At 43.1% G+C, this 23,933-nt stretch overlaps 1 protein-coding gene across 1 annotated transcript in view; it reads right to left on the bottom strand.

Moving 5' to 3' along the window:
• Positions 1-23,417, bottom strand: part of LOC115778041 (polymeric immunoglobulin receptor-like) — a 44,568-nt gene extending 21,151 nt beyond the window's left edge. The window contains exons 1-4 of the mRNA XM_030726066.1: positions 23,345-23,417; positions 22,533-22,862; positions 15,148-15,333; positions 14,634-14,728 (exon numbers count right to left, since the gene is read on the bottom strand). Coding sequence (XP_030581926.1) covers positions 14,634-14,728; positions 15,148-15,333; positions 22,533-22,862; positions 23,345-23,417 — 684 coding nt within the window. The remainder of the gene's footprint in view (positions 1-14,633; positions 14,729-15,147; positions 15,334-22,532; positions 22,863-23,344) is intronic.
• Positions 23,418-23,933: the final 516 nt, after the last annotated feature.

The following is a 23,933-nucleotide window of genomic DNA, read 5'->3' as shown; positions in this document are numbered from 1 at the left end:
CTCCTGCACCGAGCTCTGACCCACCTGGAGAAGCCTGGAAGCACTGTGAGGATCATGTTCTTTGATTTCTCCAGTGCTTTTAACAACATCCAGCCAAGACTTCTGAGAGACAAGCTGGAACTGTCAGGAGTGGACCACCACATCTCCGAGTGGATACTGGACTACCTCACTGACCGCCCACAGTACGTGAGGACACAGGGCTGTGTCTCTGACAGGCTGGTCTGCAGTACGGGGGCCCCACAGGGAACTGTGCTGGCACCGTTCCTCTTCACCCTCTACACTGCAGACTTCTCCATCAACTCCCCACGCTGCCATCTGCAGAAGTTCTCTGACGACTCTGCCATAGTTGGCCTCATCACAGGTGAGGATGACTCAGAGTACAGACAGTGGACTCAGGACTTTGTGGACTGGTGCCAGCGGAACCACCTCCTGATCAACGCCGCTAAAACCAAGGAGCTGGTGGTGGATTTCCGCAGGCGCAGACCCACCACACGGACACCGGTGAACATCCAGGGAGTGGACATTGAGATAGTGGACTCTTATAAGTACCTGGGTGTTCACCTAAACAATAAACTGGACTGGACTCATAACACTGATGCGCTCTACAGGAAGGGTCAGAGCAGACTCTACCTGCTGAGAAGGCTGAGGTCTTTTGGAGTGCAGGGGACACTCCTGAAGACCTTCTATGACTCTGTGGTGGCATCAGCCATCTTCTATGCAGCAGTATGTTGGAGCAGCAGCTTGTCTACAGCTGAGAGGAAGAGGATAGACAAGCTCATCAGGAAAGCCAGCTCTGTCCTAGGATGTCCTCTCGACTCAGTGCAGGTGGTGGGAGACAGAAGGACTCTGACCAAAATAACATCACTGATGGACAAGGTCTCCCATCCCATGCATGAAACTGTTGCTGAGCTGGAGAGCTCCTTCAGTGACAGACTGCTGCATCCTAAATGCACAAAGGAGCGTTACCGCAGATCCTTCCTCCCAGCAGCTGTAAGACTTTATAATCATCACTGCTCCCAACAAAAACCACAATAGCCTACACAATGTAGGATAATATATAATATACTGTAAATAGTCCGGCACATCATGCACATTGTATATAGTGTTATTATTATTAGTAGTATTAAGGTTAATATTGTTTGTTGATTTTATATATATTCTTTTCTTAATAGTGTGAATTATTATATCTTTATTTATATTTATAATAACTGCGGCTGCTGTTACACCCAAATTTCCCCTCTGTGGGACAATAAAGGCTGTTTCTTCTTCTTCTTCTTGTTCAGTTCAGAAGTTTCAGCACCAAGGACAGCGTGCAGCACTGGCCTTCAGCAGCACAGATGGGCCCAGACAGGAGAGCTGTCTCAGTAGCACACACACACACACACACACACACACACACACACACACACACACACACGCACACACACACACACACACACACACACACACACACACACACGCACACACACACACACACACACACGCACACACAGCTGCTTTAAATGGGAGCTGAACAGATTCCTGCTTAATAAATTGATGTCAATCAGCTGTTACGACCTGAGTCTGCTGCACCAAAAGGGGGTGGCACCTGAGACTGGAGAGAGGAAGCCACACCCAGTGGGTCACAGAGTCACAGCAGGCCCTGCTAGGGCTGTAACACCCCGTCCCATAAATTCAAACCAGTCTCTCTCTCTCTCTCTCTCTCTCTCTCTCTGTCACACACACACACACACACACACAAACTGAAAAACTGTAAAAAGAGCTACATGCGGGATCGCTCCTCCCTCACACAGATGCAGACAGTGATGAGCAGTTGCTTACAGCCAGTGTTGCTCAGAGAGAATAATTACACTGACAGACAGTGACAGGTCAGTCAGCCTGACATCAGCCTGTCCTGCCTCTCTTATGACCAGAGGTGGCAAAAGTACTGACATTCTGTACTTAAGTAGAAGTAGAAGTACTTGTGTTAAAAAATACTTTGGTAAAAGTCAAAGTACTGGTTCGACTTCTCTACTCAAGTAAAAGTAAAAAGTACAGGGCAGGCTCTGAAAAGTACTCACAGTAAGAAAGTAAAAGTAACTCTTTGGACAGAAATAAAAACTTTTCTCTGACATGTTAAAAAGTAACGAGTCTGTTTGAAAATGTAAGAAGTAGAAAGTACAGATACTTGTGAAAAAATGTAGGCAGTAAAAGTAAAAAGTAGTTAGAAAAATGAATACTCAAGTAAAGTACAGATACCTGAAAAATCTACTTAAGTACAGTAAGTATTTGTTCTTCGTTACTTCCCACCTCTGCTTATGACCACTGGCTGGAGGACACTGAGGGACTGTAGAGAAGTGTGTTCAAGATTCAAGATTCAAGAAGACTTTATTGTCATTATATGTAAACATATAATGAAATTTGCGTTCCAGAACACCCATTCAAGAGAGATACAAACACAGAAACAAACAGGGGGGGCAGGTGTCTGAGGTCATGCAGCCATTTTACCAGCGCTACCTTTAGCAGAAAAACAGAAAGAGATACACTGGGATAGGTAGGTTCAAAGAAATCATCTGGTACTGTGTTCATTATGAACACCTTACGAGGTTCCAAAAAAACACCTCAGCAAAAGCAGTGGAGTGCCAGTGGAGACAAGCAGGATACTGTGATGGCCAATCAGCTTCCAGACCAGCAGTTCATGATAATGTTCATGATAAGATGGTATAGTCAGCCTTGGTTGCCAGGATACCAGTTCATACAGGTCACAACACGAGGCGGGGGGGTGAAGAGCATCTGTTTACAAACATCTCCAGACAGCATCCAAGGCCGTCTGGGAGCCAAATTCCAAATAGTGCAATTCATTTGGTTCAGGCCGTCATAACTATTTGCTGACAGACTTACAGTTTTCTGGTTACTTCTCAGAAGTCCAATAATCCGAATTTGGTTCTACTCCACCATGTAGAACAGAGACTCCAACACTCCTCCAGATGTAATCCACTTCAATTCAGCTCTACTGAGTCTGATTGAGTTTGTACTGTTTCTGCATCCCTCATAGGCAGCCTTACTAGGGCCTGAACAGCTGCCCGGATACCAGGTATCCCCAGGTCCAATTCGGGAAAAGAAATCCTGGTATCAATATATATGCCACGTCCACACAGTGCAGCCAGGAACGTTATCTTCCATCCCCACAGGAATCCATAACATAACCAGCCGGGTGTGTAGTCGGACCAGAGGAAAGAGGGTTCCCCTTCTCCCAGTCTCCTCGTGATGAGAATTTGGCCATCAGTAATGTTGAGAGGCCAGCTGACCAGATCCATAATTTAATTTCCAGTTCGGGGATGTGTGAAGAGATGCTCTAAGCAGCGAAAAGCAGGGGTAGATAGGGAAGGCTGGGGAGAAGAGAAAAATGCGTCCGTCTCCACCGAGAGCAGCAAGAAAAAAAAAAAAAATTTCATCAATGTCCGGCATTGATGACAGTGTGAATCTGTGAAGTTTATTCACTTTCTGCCAAGAACACAGCTGTTACAGCAGAGAGACGCTGTCAGGCCTGCAGTGATAGCACCAGCAGCTCACTTCCTCTCAGCTAAACCACAGTCAGCTACAGGAAATGGCTTCTTCTACTAATCTGCAGCACCATCAACACAATCAGAGTTTGAGAGGAGGACGGTTTGACTTTCTGTGACTGTGAACTGATCAGAGTGCTGATGTGATATCACCGAGAGGCAGGATGGAGAAAACATCTGTGCTGTGGGCGCTCTGTGAGTATGCAGTGATTATTTTTATCTTTTGTTTCTCCATCAGACATGAAGCTGCACGAGTGTTTAAACAGCGTTTAATATTTGATTTAAAAAGTGCTGAAAGAAGCATTTAGATTCTTTACCTAAGTCTTATCTAATAGTACAAAAGGTTTTAGCACACAAATAATTGATTAAAGTTTAAAAATAAACAGTATGAAATACAAAGTGCAATATTTACATCCACCTACCCGGACGCCGCTGTGGGGCCAAAGATGAACCAGAGAAATGTTTCCGCCTTTGTGTGTTCACCTCAAACCAACCTGAGTGTCATTTCTCTTTAGTTCTGATCTCACTGCTGAGCTGCACAACAAACCAAGGTCAGTAACCTTCTTCTGTCACAGCTTCAACCTGATAAATGCTCACTAATATGACCTGTTTGGCTTCATGTTTCATTGTAACCCTCACAGCTCGTCTGACTGTGAGTCCCAGCAGCTCTCAGTTCTTTGAAGGAGACTTTGTGTCTCTGAGCTGTGAGGAGGACCACAGCTCTGCTGGAGGGATTGTGAAGAGAAGCACGACTGCAACTATGATCTCTCTCTGTGGGACTGGGTGGGGGAAACCAGCTGGTTCTTCCTGTAACATCAGCTCGGTTTTCACATCTGACAGTGGAGTTTACTGGTGTGAATCTAAAGGTGGAGCAAGCAATATCATCTCGCTCACAGTCTCTGGTAAGCTGAGTGTGTGGAGTTAGTGTTGATGAAGCTGTGTGTAAATGGATGAAATGCTGTAGTTTGTCTCTGTGTTGAGGTGGATCAGTGATCCTGCAGAGTCCTGTCCTCCCTGTGATGGAGGGAGATGACGTCACTCTGCTCTGTCAAACAAAGACCACTCCCTCCAACCTCCCAGCTGCTTTCTATAAAGATGGCTCCCTCATCAGGAAGCAGCCTACAGGTCACATGACCATCCAGCATGTTTCCAGGTCTGATGAAGGCCTCTACAAGTGTGACATCAGCGGTCATGGAGAGTCTCCATCCAGCTGGATCACTGTCACAGGTGAGGAGCTTCACTCTGACTCCACCTCTTATTTCTACCACACAAAGTATTCACCTGATGGGATTCTCTGCAGGTAGACCTACAACAACCACCTCACCCACCACCTCTACAGCTCTTCGCCCTCCCCCTCACTCCCTCCATGCTGTGATCAGACTTGTCCTCCACCTGGTGGTGTTCTGTCCGTACTTCATCTCCACCCTCCTCATGGTGTCTTTATATCGGCGCAGAGCCAAAGGTAACACTCTGACTCTCCTCGAGTGTTCATCAAGCTCAATTGCTTTTGCCTTATATTAAAATGTCTGATCGCCTCATGTGACAGGAAATGACCTCATCATCCCCGTGGCAAATGCAACCAGTGCTGAGCAGTGATTGGCTGAGGACTATGATGACATTGTGATGGTGACCACTGAGCATCAGTTCTGAGCTGCTGAGTTCATCCTCCATCAGCCTGATGGTGGTCATCACATCACGATGAGTGAAATCACAAAAGCTTCTTTGTTACTTTGTTTCTTCTGTTTTCTTGTGCTGTCAGAGGGAGACCTGCTCATGTTGTTGTTACATTTTTAATGTGTTAATGTCAAAAAATGATGCAGGCTTGATTCTGTATGTCATCCAGCTCTTCTTGGATGTTGCACATCCTGGTCAGCAGCCCCTCACAGGGCTGACACACACACAGAGACAAACAACTGCACACCCTCACACATACACCTGCAGCCAGTCCAGAAACATTAGTCACCATAACATGCATGTCTTTAGACTGTGGGAAGAAACCACAAAGGCTCCTCTCTGCTGCCCTACATTCAAATTCAGCCTGCAGACTTGCGTGTGACACTTTCTCTGCAGTGCAAACTCATACTGTGGCCCTACTTCAGCCATCTGATTTGTCTTCTTAATAACAATATATAGCAATCATGGTTTTTGCTATTGAGATATTTTATTCATACTATGGTTTGTGTCATCAGCACATCTGCATCTAACATAAAGCCCATCCACTCATATAGAAGGAAGGACAGACACAGAGACTAATCGTTTGTCTCTTTCTGCAGCTCTTAGCCTTCATTCTGAGGGTCTGTTCATCGTTTTGTCAGACAGGGTGGTTGTGTGTCTTTCTGTCTTCAAGCATACAAATCTGACAAATAGCTTTTGGAATAACTGACGTACTGACTGATCTGAGGTTTTGTTATCTTGGAAAAATCTGTAAGAGCATGAATGCTCACAAACCTCGGGTGTTATTTAATACAATTAACTCTTATCTTAAACCCCCTCAATATGAATTTTTTAATTCTCCGTCAGCCTCCTGCGAAAAAGTTCTCCAGTTCTTTGTGGACAAGGTTACTATGATCCGAACAAATATCTTGGCTCCGACTTTTGATCTGTCTGTTTTTGTTAAATGCCCTGCTGTTTTCAGTCAATTTGAACCGGTGTCTCTCACTTTTCTTGAGAAAATAATTTCTGAGCTAAAACCCTCAGCCTGTCCCACTGATATTATCCCGACTCGCTTATTCAGGGAAGTTTGGGACACCATCAGGCCTAATATACAGTCTATTATAAACAGTAGTCTTGTTTCTGGTGTTGTTCCCTTATACTTTAAACAAGCAGTGGTGCAGCCTTTGATGAAAAAAGCAAATCTGGGCACCTCAGTGCTTTCTAATTTTCGCCCAATCTCTAAGCTCCCATTTATTTCTAAGATTTTAGAGAAAGTGGTTCTTCTACAGTTCCAACCTTTTTTAGATATGCATAGAATCCTTGAGGTGTTTCAGTCTGGTTTTAAGGCATTTCACAGCACAGAATCAGCTCTTTTAAGAGTTTTTAATGATATTTTACTGGCTACAGACTCTTTGGATTCTGTTATTTTAATGCTTTTAGATCTCACAGCTGCCTTCGATACTGTTGACCACAGTATTCTCATTTCTCGCCTTGAGCACTGTGTGGGGGTAAAAGGCAAAGCTTTGAAGTGGTTTAAATCATACCTGTCTGAGAGAAGTTTTAAAGTCAGTTTTGGAGGCTCAACTTCTTCATCTGCCCCACTTTTATGTGGAGTTCCACAGGGTTCTGTTTTGGGGCCGATCCTTTTTTCTTTATATCTACTTCCCCTAGGATCAATTTTGAAAAAATATGGTATCTCCTTCCACTTCTACGCTGACGATTCCCAAATTTATCTGCCCCTGAGAGGAAACAATGGCAGCTCTCTGAAAATATTAACTGAATGTCTGAATGACATTAAAGCCTGGATGGCTTTAAACTTTTTACATTTTAATGAAAGCAAGACTGAGGTCATCATCCTTAGACCCAGTAGTTCGAGTGGTACTGCGAAATTGGACCTGGGCCCACTTGATCTTTATGTAAGGCCCATAGTAAGTAACCTTGGTGTGAAAATAGACTGTGATCTAAAGCTGGAGAAACAGATTAACTCTGTGGTGAAATCAGACTTTTACCATCTCAGGCTCCTTTCTAAGGTCAAGCCCTTCTTATCTTTTAGTGACTTTGAAAGAGTTATACACGCTTTTATTTGTACTCGGCTTGACTAGTGTAATGCCCTGTATGTTGGTATAAACCAGTCCTCTCTTTCACACCTTCAGTTGGTCCAGAATGCAGCCGCTCGCCTTCTTACTAGAACTCCTAAAACTGAGCACATCTCCCCTGTGCTGGCCTCCCTTCACTGGCTTCCGGTATGTTTTAAGATTTTATTGTTTGTTTTTAAATATCTAAATGGGCTGGCCCCATCATACCTCACCGAACTCCTAACCCCTTATGTTCCCTCTAGGTTACTGAGATCTGCAGACCAGCTACTTCTCAGTGTTCCTAAAACTAGGCTTAAGAACAGGGGGGACAGAGCTTTCTCAGCCATAGCCCCTAAACTATGGAACGAGATGCCCCTTTATGTTAGGTCAGCTTCTACTCTGCATGCTTTTAAAGTGCGTCTTAAAACTTATTTTTATTCCTTGGCTTTTAAATCGGAGTGAGAGCTATCTCTGAGCTGTTGTACTGTTGTATATTTTAGATGTGTGTGTGCTTGGTGTGTTTATTTTATTTTTCCTATGTACAGCACTTTGGTTAACTCTGTTATTTTAAATGTGCTCTATAAATAAATTTGGATTTGGATTTGGATTTGGAATGTGGAAACAAACAGCTGCACAGAGTCCATGTTTGGGGTTTTTCTTGTTTAAAAATCATCTTATATTCATCACCAAAGACTTTTATACTTCTATGAGCAAGAAAATTTCATAAGCAGCCAATATATATATTTTTCAAATTGAAAATTACTTTAATATCATGAACAAAGAGTTAAAGGATCCTGTATTTATGTCCTACTAAATAATCAATAAACACAGTAGGGATGGGTAGATGAGGCGTCATGAAGCGTTTGACACATTGCCAAACTGTATCGATACTGTGTCACAGAACACTGACACCTGCTGGAACTTAAAAACCCCTACAGGGGACAGATTGATGTGATGACCTAGTACAGGGCTCTTCAACTCCAGGCCTCGATGTCCGGTGTCCTGCAGGTTTTAGATGTGTCTCTGCTTCAACACACTTCAGTCAAATATGGAAGTCATCAGCAGGACTCTGGAGGACTTGACTGCATACTGAGGAGGTGATTCAGCCATTTGATTCAGGTGTGTTGGATCAGGGACACATCTAACACCTGCAGGACACCGGACATCGAGGCCTGGAGTTGAAGAGCTCTGACCTAGTATATACACAATAATGTAATTTAAGTCATTGTATTTTATATTGTATTATTTCATATCTTCATTTAAATTTAAAATATGTGTGATATTTTTAGATACAGTCAATAAATAATGTGAACATGTATCATAACATGAAAATAGAAGTGAACGTGTTGTGAACGGATGCTTGTGGACTTGGATTTTGCTCTTACAAATTTTAACTAAAAAAAAAAAAAGTTTCTGCCAAGTTTTGAAATTGAGTCTGTCATGTTTTTTGATGCAACTTCTCCAGCTGTAGGAAACACCCGCTCACAGGGCACAGATGAGGCTGGAGTGCAGAGAAACTGTAAGGAAAGGCGGAAGAAGTTTGGATAGATCGCAAAGGATCCTGGGACCTCTGCCAGGTATCTCTGCACCTACTGGTTGGCCTCAGCTGTGGTACTTTGGGTCTGCCTGCCCACTTCGATGTCGAGATGTTGCCAAATGTTATCTAAAAAAAACCAAAAATGTCATTTTAGTACCTGATTTCCAAACAACAACAAACAAATAATGCTGAATAACATGCCTGAAGTGGGTGCAGAAAGCTGTTGTGAAGACGGTCCCAGCTGGGGCTCATTTGTATGAGGGGCCGTTAGGGACATTATTACTGAAACACGCTCTCACACACACTACTGAAACGCCTTCCTGTTTACACGAAACGCCTTCCTGTTTATTCGAAACGCCTTCCCGTTCATTCGAAACGCCTTCCTGTTCATTCGAAACGACTTCCTGTTTACACGAAACGCCTTCCTGTTCATTCGAAACGCCTTCCTGTTTACACAAAATGCGCTCACAAACACTACTGAAACGCGCTCTCACACACACTACTGAAACGCTTTCACAAACACTACTGAAACGCGCTCTCACAAACACTACTGAAATGCTTTCACAAACACTACTGAAATGCTTTCACAAACACTACTGAAACGCGCTCTCACAAACACTACTGAAATGCTTTCACAAACACTACTGAAAAGCTATCACAAACACTACTGAAACACGCTCTCACAAACACTACTGAAATGCTTTCACAAACACTACTGAAACGCTTTCACAAACACTACTGAAACGCTCTCACAAACACTACTGAAACGCTCTCACAAACACTACTGAAATGCTCTCACAAACACTACTGAAACACGCTCTCACAAACACTACTGAAATGCTTTCACAAACACTACTGAAACGCTTTCACAAACACTACTGAAATGCTTTCACAAACACTACTGAAACACGCTCTCACAAACACTACTGAAATGCTTTCACAAACACTACTGAAACGCTTTCACAAACACTACTGAAACGCTCTCACAAACACTACTGAAACGCTCTCACAAACACTACTGAAATGCTCTCACAAACACTACTGAAACGCTCTCACAAACACTACTGAAACGCTTTCACAAACACTACTGAAACGCGCTCACAAACACTACTAAAACACGCTCTCACAAACACTACTGAAACGCTCTCACACACACTACTGAAACGCTCTCACAAACACTACTGAAACGCGCTCACAAACACTACTAAAACACGCTCTCACAAACACTACTGAAACGCTCTCACACACACTACTGAAACGCTTTCACAAACACTACTGAAACGCTCTCACAAACACTACTGAAACGCTCTCACAAACACTACTGAAACGCACTCACAAACATTACTGAAACGCTCTCACAAACATTACTGAAACACGCTCTCACAAACACTACTGAAACGCTCTCACAAACACTACTGAAACGCTTTCACAAACACTACTGAAACGCTCTCACAAACACTACTAAAACACGCTCTCACAAACACTACTGAAACGCTCTCACACACACTACTGAAACGCTCTCACAAACACTACTGAAACGCGCTCACAAACACTACTGAAACGCGCTCACAAACACTACTGAAACGCTCTCACAAACACTACTGAAACACGCTCTCACAAACACTACTGAAACGCTTTCACAAACACTACTGAAACACGCTCTCACAAAAACTACTGAAACGCTCTCACAAACACTACTGAAACGCGCTCACAAAAACTACTGAAACGCTTTCACAAACACTACTGAAACACGCTCTCACAAAAACTACTGAAACGCTTTCACAAACACTACTGAAACGCTCTCACACACACTACTGAAACGCTCTCACAAACACTACTGAAACGCGCTCACAAACACTACTGAAACGCGCTCACAAACACTACTGAAACGCTCTCACAAACACTACTGAAACACGCTCTCACAAACACTACTGAAACGCTTTCACAAACACTACTGAAACACGCTCTCACAAAAACTACTGAAACGCTTTCACAAACACTACTGAAACGCTCTCACAAACACTACTGAAACGCTTTCACAAACACTACTGAAACGCTTTCACAAACACTACTAAAACACGCTCTCACAAACACTACTGAAACGCTCTCACACACACTACTGAAACGCTCTCACAAACACTACTGAAACGCGCTCACAAACACTACTGAAACGCGCTCACAAACACTACTGAAACGCTCTCACAAACACTACTGAAACACGCTCTCACAAACACTACTGAAACGCTTTCACAAACACTACTGAAACACGCTCTCACACAAACTACTGAAACGCTCTCACAAACACTACTGAAACGCGCTCACAAAAACTACTGAAACGCTTTCACAAACACTACTGAAACGCGCTCACAAACACTACTAAAACACGCTCTCACAAACACTACTGAAACGCTCTCACACACACTACTGAAACGCTTTCACAAACACTACTGAAACGCGCTCACAAACACTACTGAAATGCGCTCACAAACACTACTGAAACGCTCTCACAAACACTACTGAAACACGCTCTCACAAACACTACTGAAACGCGCTCACAAACACTACTGAAACGCTCTCACAAAAACTACTGAAACGCTTTCACAAACACTACTGAAACGCTCTCACACACACTACTGAAACGCTCTCACAAACACTACTGAAACGCGCTCACAAACACTACTGAAACGCGCTCACACACACTACTGAAACGCTCTCACACACACTACTGAAACGCGCTCACAAACACTACTGAAACACGCTCTCACAAACACTACTGAAACGCTCTCACACACACTACTGAAATGCGCTCACAAACATTACTGAAACACGCTCCCACAAACACTACTGAAACGCTCTCACACACACTACTGAAACGCGCTCACAAACATTACTGAAACACGCTCTCACAAACACTACTGAAACGCTCTCACACACACTACTGAAACGCGCTCACAAACACTACTGAAACACGCTCTCACAAACACTACTGAAACGCTCTCACAAACACTACTGAAACGCGCTCACAAACATTACTGAAACACGCTCACACAAACACTACTGAAACGCGCTCACAAACATTACTGAAACACACTCTCACAAACACTACTGAAACGCGCTCACAAACACTACTGAAACGCTCTCACACACACTACTGAAACGCGCTCACAAACACTACTGAAACCCGCTCACAAACACTACTGAAACCCGCTCACAAACACTACTGTAACGCTCTCACAAACACTACTGAAACGCGCTCACACACACTACTGAAGTACACACAGTACTGAAGTTTCTAAGAAATTTTTCTGTAACGCTTCATGCTGCAGCTCGTGTGTGTGTGTGTGTGTGTGTGTGTGTGTGTGTGTGTGTGTGTGTGTGTGTGTGTGTGTGTGTGTGTGTGTGTTTAGTTGCACAGCCAAGGTTGACACAGGAGTGAGCACTGAAGGCATCAAGCTGCAGTTCTTTCAGTACAAAGGCCATGAATCTGTTTCCATAAAATTATGTATGTATGTATGTATCAGCATTGTGTGATGAGGAAACACAAACTTCACGTTGAAGTGTTGCAGCAGTGGCGGGAAAAGGTGCAGCTACATTGTAGCCTCGTCTTTCTTTCTTATGAAACTGTGTGTGTGGTTTTTTTTCATACTGTGCAGTTTGTGTCACGATCCTATTTTTATCGTGTGTTTAAAATGTATCGAAACAAGGCTGCGTGTCTCTGCAGATGTTTCTGATCTGATGATTTCCATGTTTTGTTGATACACCATCAGAAAATGTGTCCAAAGTTCAACATGTTAAAGTATCAAAATCAGCACAGCAGTGTGAGCTGAACATGATCTAAATGAAGCTTTAAGTGCAGTTTGTGTCTCCTGAAAGCAGTTTGATCCTTCAGAGAGACCATGTCTCTGTGTCTGAGCAACAAGTGTGAGTCCATCAGTACGTGCACATCCATACACTGCAGACTGTGGAGCAGCACCTGTGGATCTTTGCTGTGACGAATTAGCAGTAGGAAAACCGGAAGTGCTGAGTTTTGCTTTGATAGCCTGTAGATTCACTTTGTTCTTCTTCTCGTGGTTCTGTGGGTTTCTGATGGAAAATATGAGTTGTTGTAGCTGAAAATGAGACACAAATACACACAAATACACACATCTCTTCAGAGCAGATGAAGAACAAACGTAGGTTAACCTCAGCCGCAGACTAACAGCAGCTGCTCACATGTATCTGAGTTACTGCAGTCAGTCTGTGGCGTGCTGCACTCTCAGGAGTCATAACCTATCAAACACCATCTGTCCTCATTCATCCTGAATCTGTAGACACTGTCAGTCATTTTCAGAAGTTACTGAGGTTGATTAAATAACTTCATAACAAGTTTTATGGTAACACTGTATGGACAGAACTGACCTCCAGTTAAACAGCTGGACTCCTGCATCTACAGGACGGCTCATAATTCAGTTCAAACCTCTGTGAAATACAATGACCATAAAAAAAATTATATGATTTAATATCTGAATATTAACAAGCTTCATGTGAAGCAGCAATAATGCCAATTTTATGAAGAGCAATTATATTTGTCACAGGGATTAATACAACATTAATTCATATTTTTAAGATAAACCTGGATACAATGGATACAAGTCAGATTTATTCACATAAATAAATACTTTACAGAACTAATAAACTGCATTTATATACAATTTCTTATAAGCACACAGGTGAAATTTTCCTTCCAACAAAACTGGCAGTGAATGTCTCAGAGGCACAGCTGTTTCTGTTACAGCGCCCTCCAGTGGAGGGTTGATGTGACACTTTTTTTTTTGGAAACCTCTGTGGATTTAAATTCCTAATAATATAATAAGTTTATTGATCGAGCCTCCTTACATTAGGAGCTGTTCTGTCAGCAGTCAGTAATAGTACAACATGTGGTAACAGGTGTGAAGTCACCTAAAAGCAGACGATAGTTTAGGCGGCACTTTTCACAAAAGTCTGATCTTTAATGAGAAGCTGATGCAGCACCAGGTCAGTCCAATGTGGCTCACCAACGCCTCACTTTGCTGCCATCTACTGGCATCAAAGCGCTCCAACAGGCTCCAACTCTGAGTCTGTACCATTGAAAGTTTAATATCTCCCTGCTTTATGAATGTGCTGCAGTTGTTTTCTTTCCAATATAAACTTCACAAAATGTTTGCTGTAAATACCTTTTTGTGAGTTTGTAGACACCTGCTGTTCCCAGGCTCACACCCAAGTGCTAACCATCCAGCTGGGTCCAACCTGCTCAGCTTCTGAGCATCAGGGGGGCTTAGTGCAATGCTTCACATATTTTCACAGCCACTGAATGTCACAAGACATATAACCACAGTTACATGGTCACATTTTTAATTGTGGCAATGTACACTAGCAGACAGTTTATTAGGTACACCTTGGTAGCACTGGGTTGGACCTCTTTTTGTGTTCAGAACTGCATTAATTCTTCAAGCCCATTTGAGTACAGTGAACTCATTGTTATGTTCAAGAAACCAATCTGACATGATCAGCTTTGTGACATGATGCCTTCTCCTGCTAGAATCAGCCATCAGACTTTGGCAGTATATACGTGGCTTACTGTACCTGCTGCTCCTATCTGATTGTGTCATTTCCAGGCTTTGGACCTCAGTCTCCAGCAGATGTGATTGCTAGTGGCTCTCTGTTGAGGTGCTCAAAACAGTAATTGTTTTCCAGGATAGCAGAGCAGCGAGCCTCTGGCATTCATACAGGCTGTGTAAGGCAGGTGTGGTAAGTTTCTTTTCTCTCTTTCTGTGCTATGCATTGTGTTTCTCTTTTTTCTCTCTGGACAACATGACACTCGTATGTTCCAGTGTCGTTAATCGTCACGTTCTTCAGGATCACAGACACGTCTCCATCCTTCATCTGTCTGTCCTGCAGATCAAGAATCAAGAATCAAGAATGCCTTTATTAGTCCCACAAATGGGGAAATTGCAGTTAACAGAACATTCATCCAAAACAAGCATAAACATAACACAGACAGGGGGGACAGATGCCTGAGGTCATGCAACCGTTTCTCAACGGCGCTACCTTTAGCAGAGAGACAGAAAGAGATACATTGGGATAGTTAGGTTCAAAAAATCATCTCATACTGTGTTCATAAAGAACACCTTACGAGGTTCCAAAAAACACCTCAGCAAAAAGCATATTGCACATATAAAGCCGGGATAGCAGTATGGTGGGTAGGGTCAGGGTCAGGAGGGGATGCAGACGGAGACGAGAGGGTGGGGGCATTGTGGAGCCCAGATGCCAGCTCCCAGCCAAACAGTTCGCTGATAGTGATGGAAGTTCATCATCAGATCCACCCGGTTCTTAAAATATGGATGCTGGTGTTCTGGGTTAAACTGCTCATCCCGGTACAAAAACACATAATCTGACTCCAGGTCAGCTCTGCTCCACTCTACGACTATGATGGGTTTGATGTTGTTGTTTGGAGCTCGACATGTCAGAGTGACGTTCTGTCCAGACTCAGCTGTGATGTTTTTCTGGTCTGAAAGAGGAAACAGCACAGTGCAGAGAGGTTAAAGGTCAAAGTGAGGATCAGAGAGAAACAGCTCGTCTCTGATTTCTGGTGGTTGGATCCATCAAACATGACCTTCAGACCTGAATCTGTTAGGACAAGAACACAAAATACAGATGAATAAAAACAAATTATAAACCATCTCCTGACAGAACAAAGTATCATGCTAAATATAATGTTGGTAAGGGTTTTGTTTCATATCAAACACAGTTAACTGAAATCTTAATATTGTGAAATCCAGCTTATCAAACCTTAATGTTTCACTGTGTCCAGATCAGATTGTTTTAATTTGCTTACTGAGCACATGGATTTGATGGGCTGCAGCCTTATTGCTGTGAGAACCTCTGCTGGGTCTTACAGGTTTTACTTGGGAATTGATGCCATGGGACACATTTAAAAATAAAACACTATGAATTATGATTAAAAAATAACAAAAAGGGCCCTTAAAAAGGAAGAGGCTGAAGGGGCAGGTGCTTGAGTGCCACCTGGGGTCGATCAGTGCATGTGTCTGGTGCCTCTAAAGGCAACACTTTTGCATGTTAGTGATAAATGTCACAGCTAGTTGTCTGAGGTGAAAGTTGATCTTTTATTTGCACAGTGAAAGTTACTGAATAATGGGCACAGAGCATGTGCAGACAAGCTGACAGGGGTCCTGAGTGGATCTTCAACACCTCCCCGTCACTGGCTCAGGTCCCATCCTGTCTAAAGGCCTTTTCATGACTCGTCCTGCAGTACATCAAACCCTGCTTTCCAGAGTCCCATAATAAACATTGCCTACAGACCAAACGGGTCCGCAGAAGATGTCATCAGCACCACACTCCACTCTGCCCTAACCCACCTGGAGCTGCCAGACCCTCATGTCAGGCTTCTGTTCTTCAGTTATAGCTCAGTGTTCAGTACCATCATCCCCAACATCCTGACTCAGCAGCAGAAGTAACCAGGACAGCAGGAAAGGCCGTGGGCAATTCTCTGTCCACCCTGGAAGACACCGCTGGCTCCCACAGGCTTTGCTGGGCCACAGACACCACCCACCCCAACCGTGTACTGTTCAACCGTCTGCCATCGGGCAAACGGTTCAGGTCAGAAATGCAGAACAACTGAAAAACAGTTTTTATTCATGAGACTCCTGAACACATCACAATAACTCACCTGCTCCTCCTCTGCACCACAGTTCACTTTATTAAGACATATTTATGTAACAGGCACCCTCCCTGCTGTGCTGTGTGAATGCTGATTGTCTATTGTATTTTTAGCCTTGAACTCGCTCTCTCTCTCTCACACACACACACACACACACACACACACACACACACACACACACACACACACACACACACACACACATATTTGTGTACTGTATATATTTTTCTTTCTTCCTGTAACGCACTGACCAGCAGTGACTCTCACAACTTTGCCAGCACCCGTGTTTGATGACCATGACGGCTTCAGATCCTGATTTCAGTGTAATGAGTTTGTTGTGTAAATAAAGTTACACTGAGGATTTTGTAAGAAATGGGTGAATAGAAACAAAGTATTTCTTACCTTTCAGAGCAGCGTTAGTTCCAAATGGGAACAGTGGAAAAGTGCAGAGTTGGAAAATCCTAAAAGATCTTTGATCCATTGTGTGGAAATAAAATCCTCCTCAGGACATAAAATGCGTGCTGCAGCGCTGCCTGTGGGCGGACTCCAGCAGCGGATCTTTCTCAAACCTTGTTCTTCGGGAGAGGTCAGTGATGCCGGGTGTGCCACGTGACGTCACCCCGCGATGGGCCGCGGTTGTTCCTGTGTCTGTTTAATTTATTTATTATGAAGTTTGATTCTGTTGTGTTAAACCTGATCAGAGCTGCATTTTGCGTTGCTGCATGACCAGTTATTTTGTAATTGTTCTGCAGGATAAAACAGACCAACTCTAGAGGGATCATCCACATCAGAGATCACAAAGTTCTTCTAAAGAAATGTTTAATTACCAAGCTGTGCAGTAAAACTATAATTTACAGGTTATTTTTTCATCTTTTTCATTTTGCACTGAAGGAAATGCACAAATCACCTCATCATACACAAAATTATTAACACCAGGTTGAGAACCTCAACAGTGACACGAACAGTGTGGAGCAGTTAATCCAGCCTCAAAGATTCATAAAAACAGAGCTCTCAGATATTCAACACATTAAGATGGTTTCATGTAAAACAGCTGAAGAACTTCTGTTACGTTTGCATGAATCTCCTTGAACTGGTCCACACCAGGCTGTCCCATATTTATTTTATTGTATTTCACACCAATATTTCCTTTTATTATAACTGATTATCCCTTAGGAGTCCTCCCTTAGGGCGAGGAGTGCAGCCATTCAGGAGGGGCTCAGAGTAGAGCCTCTGCTCCTCCACATCGAGAGGAGCCAGTTGAGGTGGCTCAGGCGTATGACTAGGATGCCTCCTGGGTGCCTCTTGGGTGAGGTCTTCCAGGCATGTCAGATTATATCTCTCAGCTGGCCTGGGGATGCCTTGGGGTCCCTCTGGATGAGCTGGCTGAGGTGGCTGGGGAGAGGGAAGTCTGGGCTTCTCTAATTAGGCTGCTGCGCCTGCGACCCAGCCCGGGATAAGCAGAAGAGGATGGATGTATGGATATAACTGATTAACACATACAAAAATCACATATTTGGCAACTTTTAGTGGATCTAAAGACTGTTTCAAGAATAACATTTGACTGGTTTAAGAAACGAATGAATGTCACTTCAAATGTGTGCGGGAAGGACGACACAACTGTAACATAACTGCACAAAGACTGTACAAAGAGAATACTACATACTAGTATTGTGTGTCAATGTGATTTCAAAATGTAACTTCTAAAAATGATTAATTCAGAGTTTTAAAAACCCAAATACACCCACGCACAAATACACACCAGGACATTGTATGAAGTTTCAACATTAAGCTACTAAAGGTCAGGTCTGTCTCATGTGTCCTGAAATTGGGTCCATCCCTGCCATCCACACAACCTAACCGTGACACTTTATCAAAGTGGGGTTCTGGTCAGATTTATGTGTGTGATCCTCGGGCACTGGGAGTTTGAGTGTTCTCTGCAGTATCTCAGCTGATCCCAGCACTGCGCTCCTCTGGACAGAGCCTGAAATCTGCTGGAGCCACTGACAGATATAAAATCACAAAATGTTTTCTGTAAATACTGTTTACAAGTTTGTCCACACCTGGTGCTCCCCAGCACTCTCACAATCAAGTACTAACAACCGAGGCACCAGTGATCCAACTACTAACTCAGGCCTACCTGCTCAGTTCCTGAGGATCAGAAGGGCCCAGCTCTTAGAAAAAAATGTCACACTTATTTTCACAGGCACAAATATGTGTTTGCATTTTATATTTAAATGTGTTAATATTCACTCACTGCTCCCTTTATTAGGTACATCTTGCTGGTACTTCTACTTTCAGATCTGCTTTAATTCTTCATGCATCGATTCAAGAAGGTGCTGGAAACAGTCTGTAGACATTTTGGTCCATATTATGTGAATCTCCCATTCCTACACATCCAGACATGCTCTATTAGATTGGGATCCAGTGAATATGGAGCAGTGAATTCTGTCATGATCAAGAAACCAGTTTGAGATGATTTGACTTTTGTGACATAAAAGGATGGACGTGGTCAGCCAAAATATAAAGCTAGGCTGTGGTGTTTGAACAAAACTCAGTTCATGCTAAGGGGGCCAAAGAACACCAATCAGGCTGTTTGTTTGTGGTTCTAAACCCAAAACTACCACATTACAGTCAGCATGATATCAGCATGCTGTGTTCTCACTACATTCTGTGAGCCCTCAATTACTGTACAAGAAAGCTCATTAGTCACAGTATAAATAACCGCTTCTGTGTTTATTTATTTATTTTTAAACAGCAAAGTGAGGAGATCCAAATGCCTCTCGTCACCCTGGAGGTATTTTACTGATGATCACAGACGCAGGGCTGCTGTGGATGTGGTTCTTAACTGCCTCACAATCAGGAGAGAAGCTGACGGCACAGAGGGGGGCGGAGCATTCTCTGGAGGTCTTTATTTGGGTCAGCTTTTTCAGCACCATGGACAGTGCACTGTGAGCTTCAGCACCTCCGAGCCCACAGACACCCACAGACAGACAGCAGTCTGCAGCTGCACAGCCACAGACACACAGCTGCTTTACATACAGTAACAGTCCTGCATCAGCCTTTTGCTCTGTATTACTCCCTGACACCTTAATGCTGCATTTTCTTACTCTTTACTCTGTAACAGAGTACTAAAATCATGCCACAATCCACTTGATTATGGTGATCTGGATTATGTGCATGTTTTGAATTAAGCCCCTTAAGTCTGTGTGTCAGAGGTGGTTCTTGTGGGTCATTCCTCACAGCGAACAGAAGAGAGCAGCATTGCTGCAGAAAGGACCTGCTCTGCCTCTGCTGTTGTTGGACACATCATACAATTGTGTGTCTCTGTCAGCCTTTTCTACATCTCAGAGAGTCACAAGGTGGCGCTGTGGCTAAATGGAAGCAGGCAGACTCGCTGTGAGTCTGTGCTGTTGTGGGATGTGTGAAAAGAAAGAAATGAAGAGTTTCCTCCTAAAAATCAGACTGAATGTCTCACACGAAGTTAAAGTCATGAGGAAACAGCACACTCTGAACCAGTGAAATAATATTTCAATGACTTTGACCCATAATTTTTGTCTTATTGAGTTACTTAGCAACCAAATGGGCTCTGCTGATGTCAGGTCCAACTTAACTCCGTCTAATCCAGCTGAGCCGTCTCAGCTCTGGGTTTGAAGACATTTGTGAGCACATTTCAGTTAAATCTGAAACACTGAAAAATCCAATCTGGTCACATTTTTACATCCACAGGCAGTTAGATGTTCTTCAGATGCTTGAAGGTTTGAACTATTAGTTTTTTTAAGTAGGAAAATCTTCTGCATCACAGCAGGAATGACATCAGTGTGGAAAAACACTTCCTCTGGATCACATGTTCATTTTTCTCTCTAACACTCACATGCTCATTAAGAGCTGTGCAGGTTTAATTTTAACCAGTTTCCTTCTTGTAAGCTGTAGTCAAAGGTTAATGTCCAGCCACTATCAGCTGTTACTGGACAACAGGCAGGACTTTGTTCAGCTGATAATTAATATGAAGCCTCATTTATGACTTTATATCAGCCAGCGTGTCTGTGTGGGTGAAACTGATCACCTGTTTCTAATCTTTTGGTGCTGCAGTTTCTCTCTGTGTGGTTTTCACCTGGAGCTGAGCTCAGGTGGTTTGTTGGTGTCTCCTGGCTGGATCACGCCTACCATCAAACTACCATTGTCCCAGCAGCTGGAAGACCAGCCAACATCTGTCATTCACTGACTGCCAAACCTGGTTTCATGAATTTCATCACAATATCATTTTTATGCTGCCTAATTTACTGGTATCATTATTGTTGAAGCTGTTTTTAAAGCATTGCAGAGCTGCTGCAGAGGGTTTCACTGTGGATGGGTCGATCACGGGGCTGTTATTCATGACACTTGTACAAGTTAAAATTCCTTTATCGGAGGAGCTTTCGCTGTGATTCCTGCTTCCTGGAAAAACTGAAAGTTGCTTCAGAGAAACTTATCGGGTTGCACACATACATAAACCAATCAGATAATCTGCTCTGAGATCCTTTAATGCTCTTTGAGATTAGAGTCCTGAGTCACAGTTGAACACTCAGATAAAAATCCCGTCCTCAGTCTTCCACATGGACATCGTCATTTCTTCAATGGAGAATTAATGATGTTCATGTAGAGAACCAAAACAAAGCTGCTTAATAATGTGATGATGGATGTTTGAGTCAGCCATGAGAAGATGAACTAAAAAACTCATTTTGGATGCTTCACATCATGTTTATGTTTTATGAATATGATGTGGAGAACCCAGTGAAAGAATACTTCACTCAAATCTGTAATACATTATTTACCACATTATAACTAATGTGGATTAGCACATTCTCTGAATATACTATACAGCAACTACATTATGTGCCTATTAAACATTACTTTAATAACTAGAGGAGGTAGACATTAGTTGTAATAATAATCAGATCAGAACATGTTCAAAGGTGTTTTATTTCATGAATAGAAAAGCAGGAAAGTGTCCACGTTCAGCTCCTTCTCACTGCATCAGACACTCTGAGGGTTAGCTGTATGAAGACGAGTGTGCTGCAAGCAACAACCTTGGAAGCTTCACGTGAATGATAGCTGCACCATTTATAATATGTTGTAAATACATTAGTGACATGGCACTGACCTTTGTGTCCTCTACAATAAAACAGTAAAGTTGAACATAATCTTTTATAGTCAGCTGCATTTCTGCTGCTCAATAACTGTACAAAGATGAAAAAAGCATCATGATGACATGATTTTAATCTCATATCTTTGAACTCAAAGAAACAGCAAACACATGGAACATTTTCCACTGCTTCAGTTTAATCATCTCTGTGCTCAGTTACAGTTTAAAAGGTTACTTTCTACGCATGTATGTGAACAAAAAAAACACAAATGAAATATTTACAGCGTGTAAATACTGATAAATGCTGCAGTGCATGTGAATTGCTCTTAGTCTGGCTCATCCTCTGGGACCTGTTTGTCATGGGAAACCCTACCAGGAGCTGGATGCTCCAGACAACTCAGCTCCCAGGATCCTCTGAGCTCACAAACCCCTCCACCACGATAAGGTGGCAATTCAAGGAGGGGGAGTATTTCAATTCTAAAATCATTACATTTCATCCACGGTTTTGATCCATCCATCTTCTTGGATGGATTGATGGAGTTAATTCAGAATTAATTAACAAAATTGGTGAAGATGTTACACAAGTCTCTGCTTTTGTACAGAAACGCAGCCGCATCTGTTTAAGACAGGATGAAATGGGGAATATTTTTTCTATTTCATCTGTATTTTTATAGATGGCAGCAAAAGCAGCAAAAATAATCATCACAGCAGCAAGTGACAAACCAATGATCCGTCCAACACATCCATCCTTTGTGTGTCCTCCTGGTGGACCTGCAGGTGAGAAACAGGTGTGATGTGTCAGCTGCTTTCTACAAAGTCTCATCAACAACATCTTTAGAAACAAACATCAACAACCAGGAAGCAGCTTCACCTCTGATCACAGACACACTGAACTCTGCTCACTCACCTGGAGGAGGAACACTCAGGTAGATGGTGCTGATGGATTTCCATGAGCGTGTTTCCTCCATGAAGACACGACACTCGTATGTTCCGGTGTCGTTAATCGTCACATTGTGGAGGATCAAAGACACGTCTCCATCCTTCATGTGTCTGTCCTGCAGCTCCACCCGGTTCTGGAATGATGGATGCTGTTTGGCTGGGTCAAAGTGCCCGTCCCGGGTCAAAAGCACATACTCTGGCTTCTGGTCTGGTCGTCTCCACTCTGCAGCCGTGATGGAGGTGTTGGAAGCTCGACATGGCAGAGTGACGGTGTGTCCTGCTGTGATGTCATTGTGGTCTGAGAGAGTGAAAACAACACAAAGCAAAGTGGTTAAAAAGGTCAAAGTGCAACTGCTCATTTCTACAGCACTGATCAGAGGATTTATTGAAGTAGGTTCTATCAGATTAGTAGAAGTGCTGTTTACATGCTGTTCTGCTGCCCTTGTGACCTTTGAAATTAAAGCTTTATAACTGCCTAAATTATCACTAAATCCTTTATTTAAACAAGTTTGACACATTTCTTGTACAGATTTGTATATCAATAAAAGATATATAACCCCAGCCGCTCCTCCACACCTTTAAAGTCATAAAATGAATGAATGTGAGTCCCAAAATATGAAATACTGCCATTGGTCCACAAATCACGCATCAGTGGAATTTACAGCCTCCATATGTTTCCTAAAAAATAATAATAAAAATATCTGCAGCTCCTAACAGGCTGCAGGCTGTTTGCAGATTTCAGTCAGAACAAACAGGGTTGAATGTGTGGGTTCATCTTACCTTCAGAGGCTAAAATCACGCGGAGCATGACCCACGGCACCGCCGTGAGGGCTGCGCGGATGCTGTTACGCATGTTCTGTGTGTGCGCAGAAAGCGCTTCAGGCGCCCTTTCAGCTCTTGGCTTGGCGCAACAGAGGCGCTCTTTGGATCAGTCCAATTGTTTTTGATCCCGAAATGCTGTCTGTGGTTTTACCAAATCAAACACTGTGAATCTAAAACTCAGTGAAAACAAACCCGAGGATTTCTGAGCGCACACAGAAGCAGCGACAGTTTGTGAACCGTGAAGAATCAAATAGAGGCAATAGGAGTACGTAGTTGTTACAAGGTGGACTAACGCCTTTATACCCTCCGTGCAGCGCCCTGCGACAAAGTTGACGTCAAATTGACGTCGCCTCCGTTATCGCTAGCGGCCGTGAATCATTTCTCATCTTCTCACCTGTTCCTGAATCAGCACAAATCCACGGAGGGTGAACACAGTGAAGCTTCAAATGATCTTGATTCACGTGTAAAATCTGCTGCCATCTACTGGTCACACTGGGGTAGCTGCAGATTATACCACATGAAACATATAAATCAGTCTAAATGTATT

Source organism: Archocentrus centrarchus, unplaced genomic scaffold (genome assembly GCF_007364275.1).
Source record: "Archocentrus centrarchus isolate MPI-CPG fArcCen1 unplaced genomic scaffold, fArcCen1 scaffold_98_ctg1, whole genome shotgun sequence".
Taxonomy (NCBI): Eukaryota; Metazoa; Chordata; class Actinopteri; order Cichliformes; family Cichlidae; genus Archocentrus; species Archocentrus centrarchus.
This window is presented reverse-complemented; position numbering and strand designations above follow the sequence as displayed.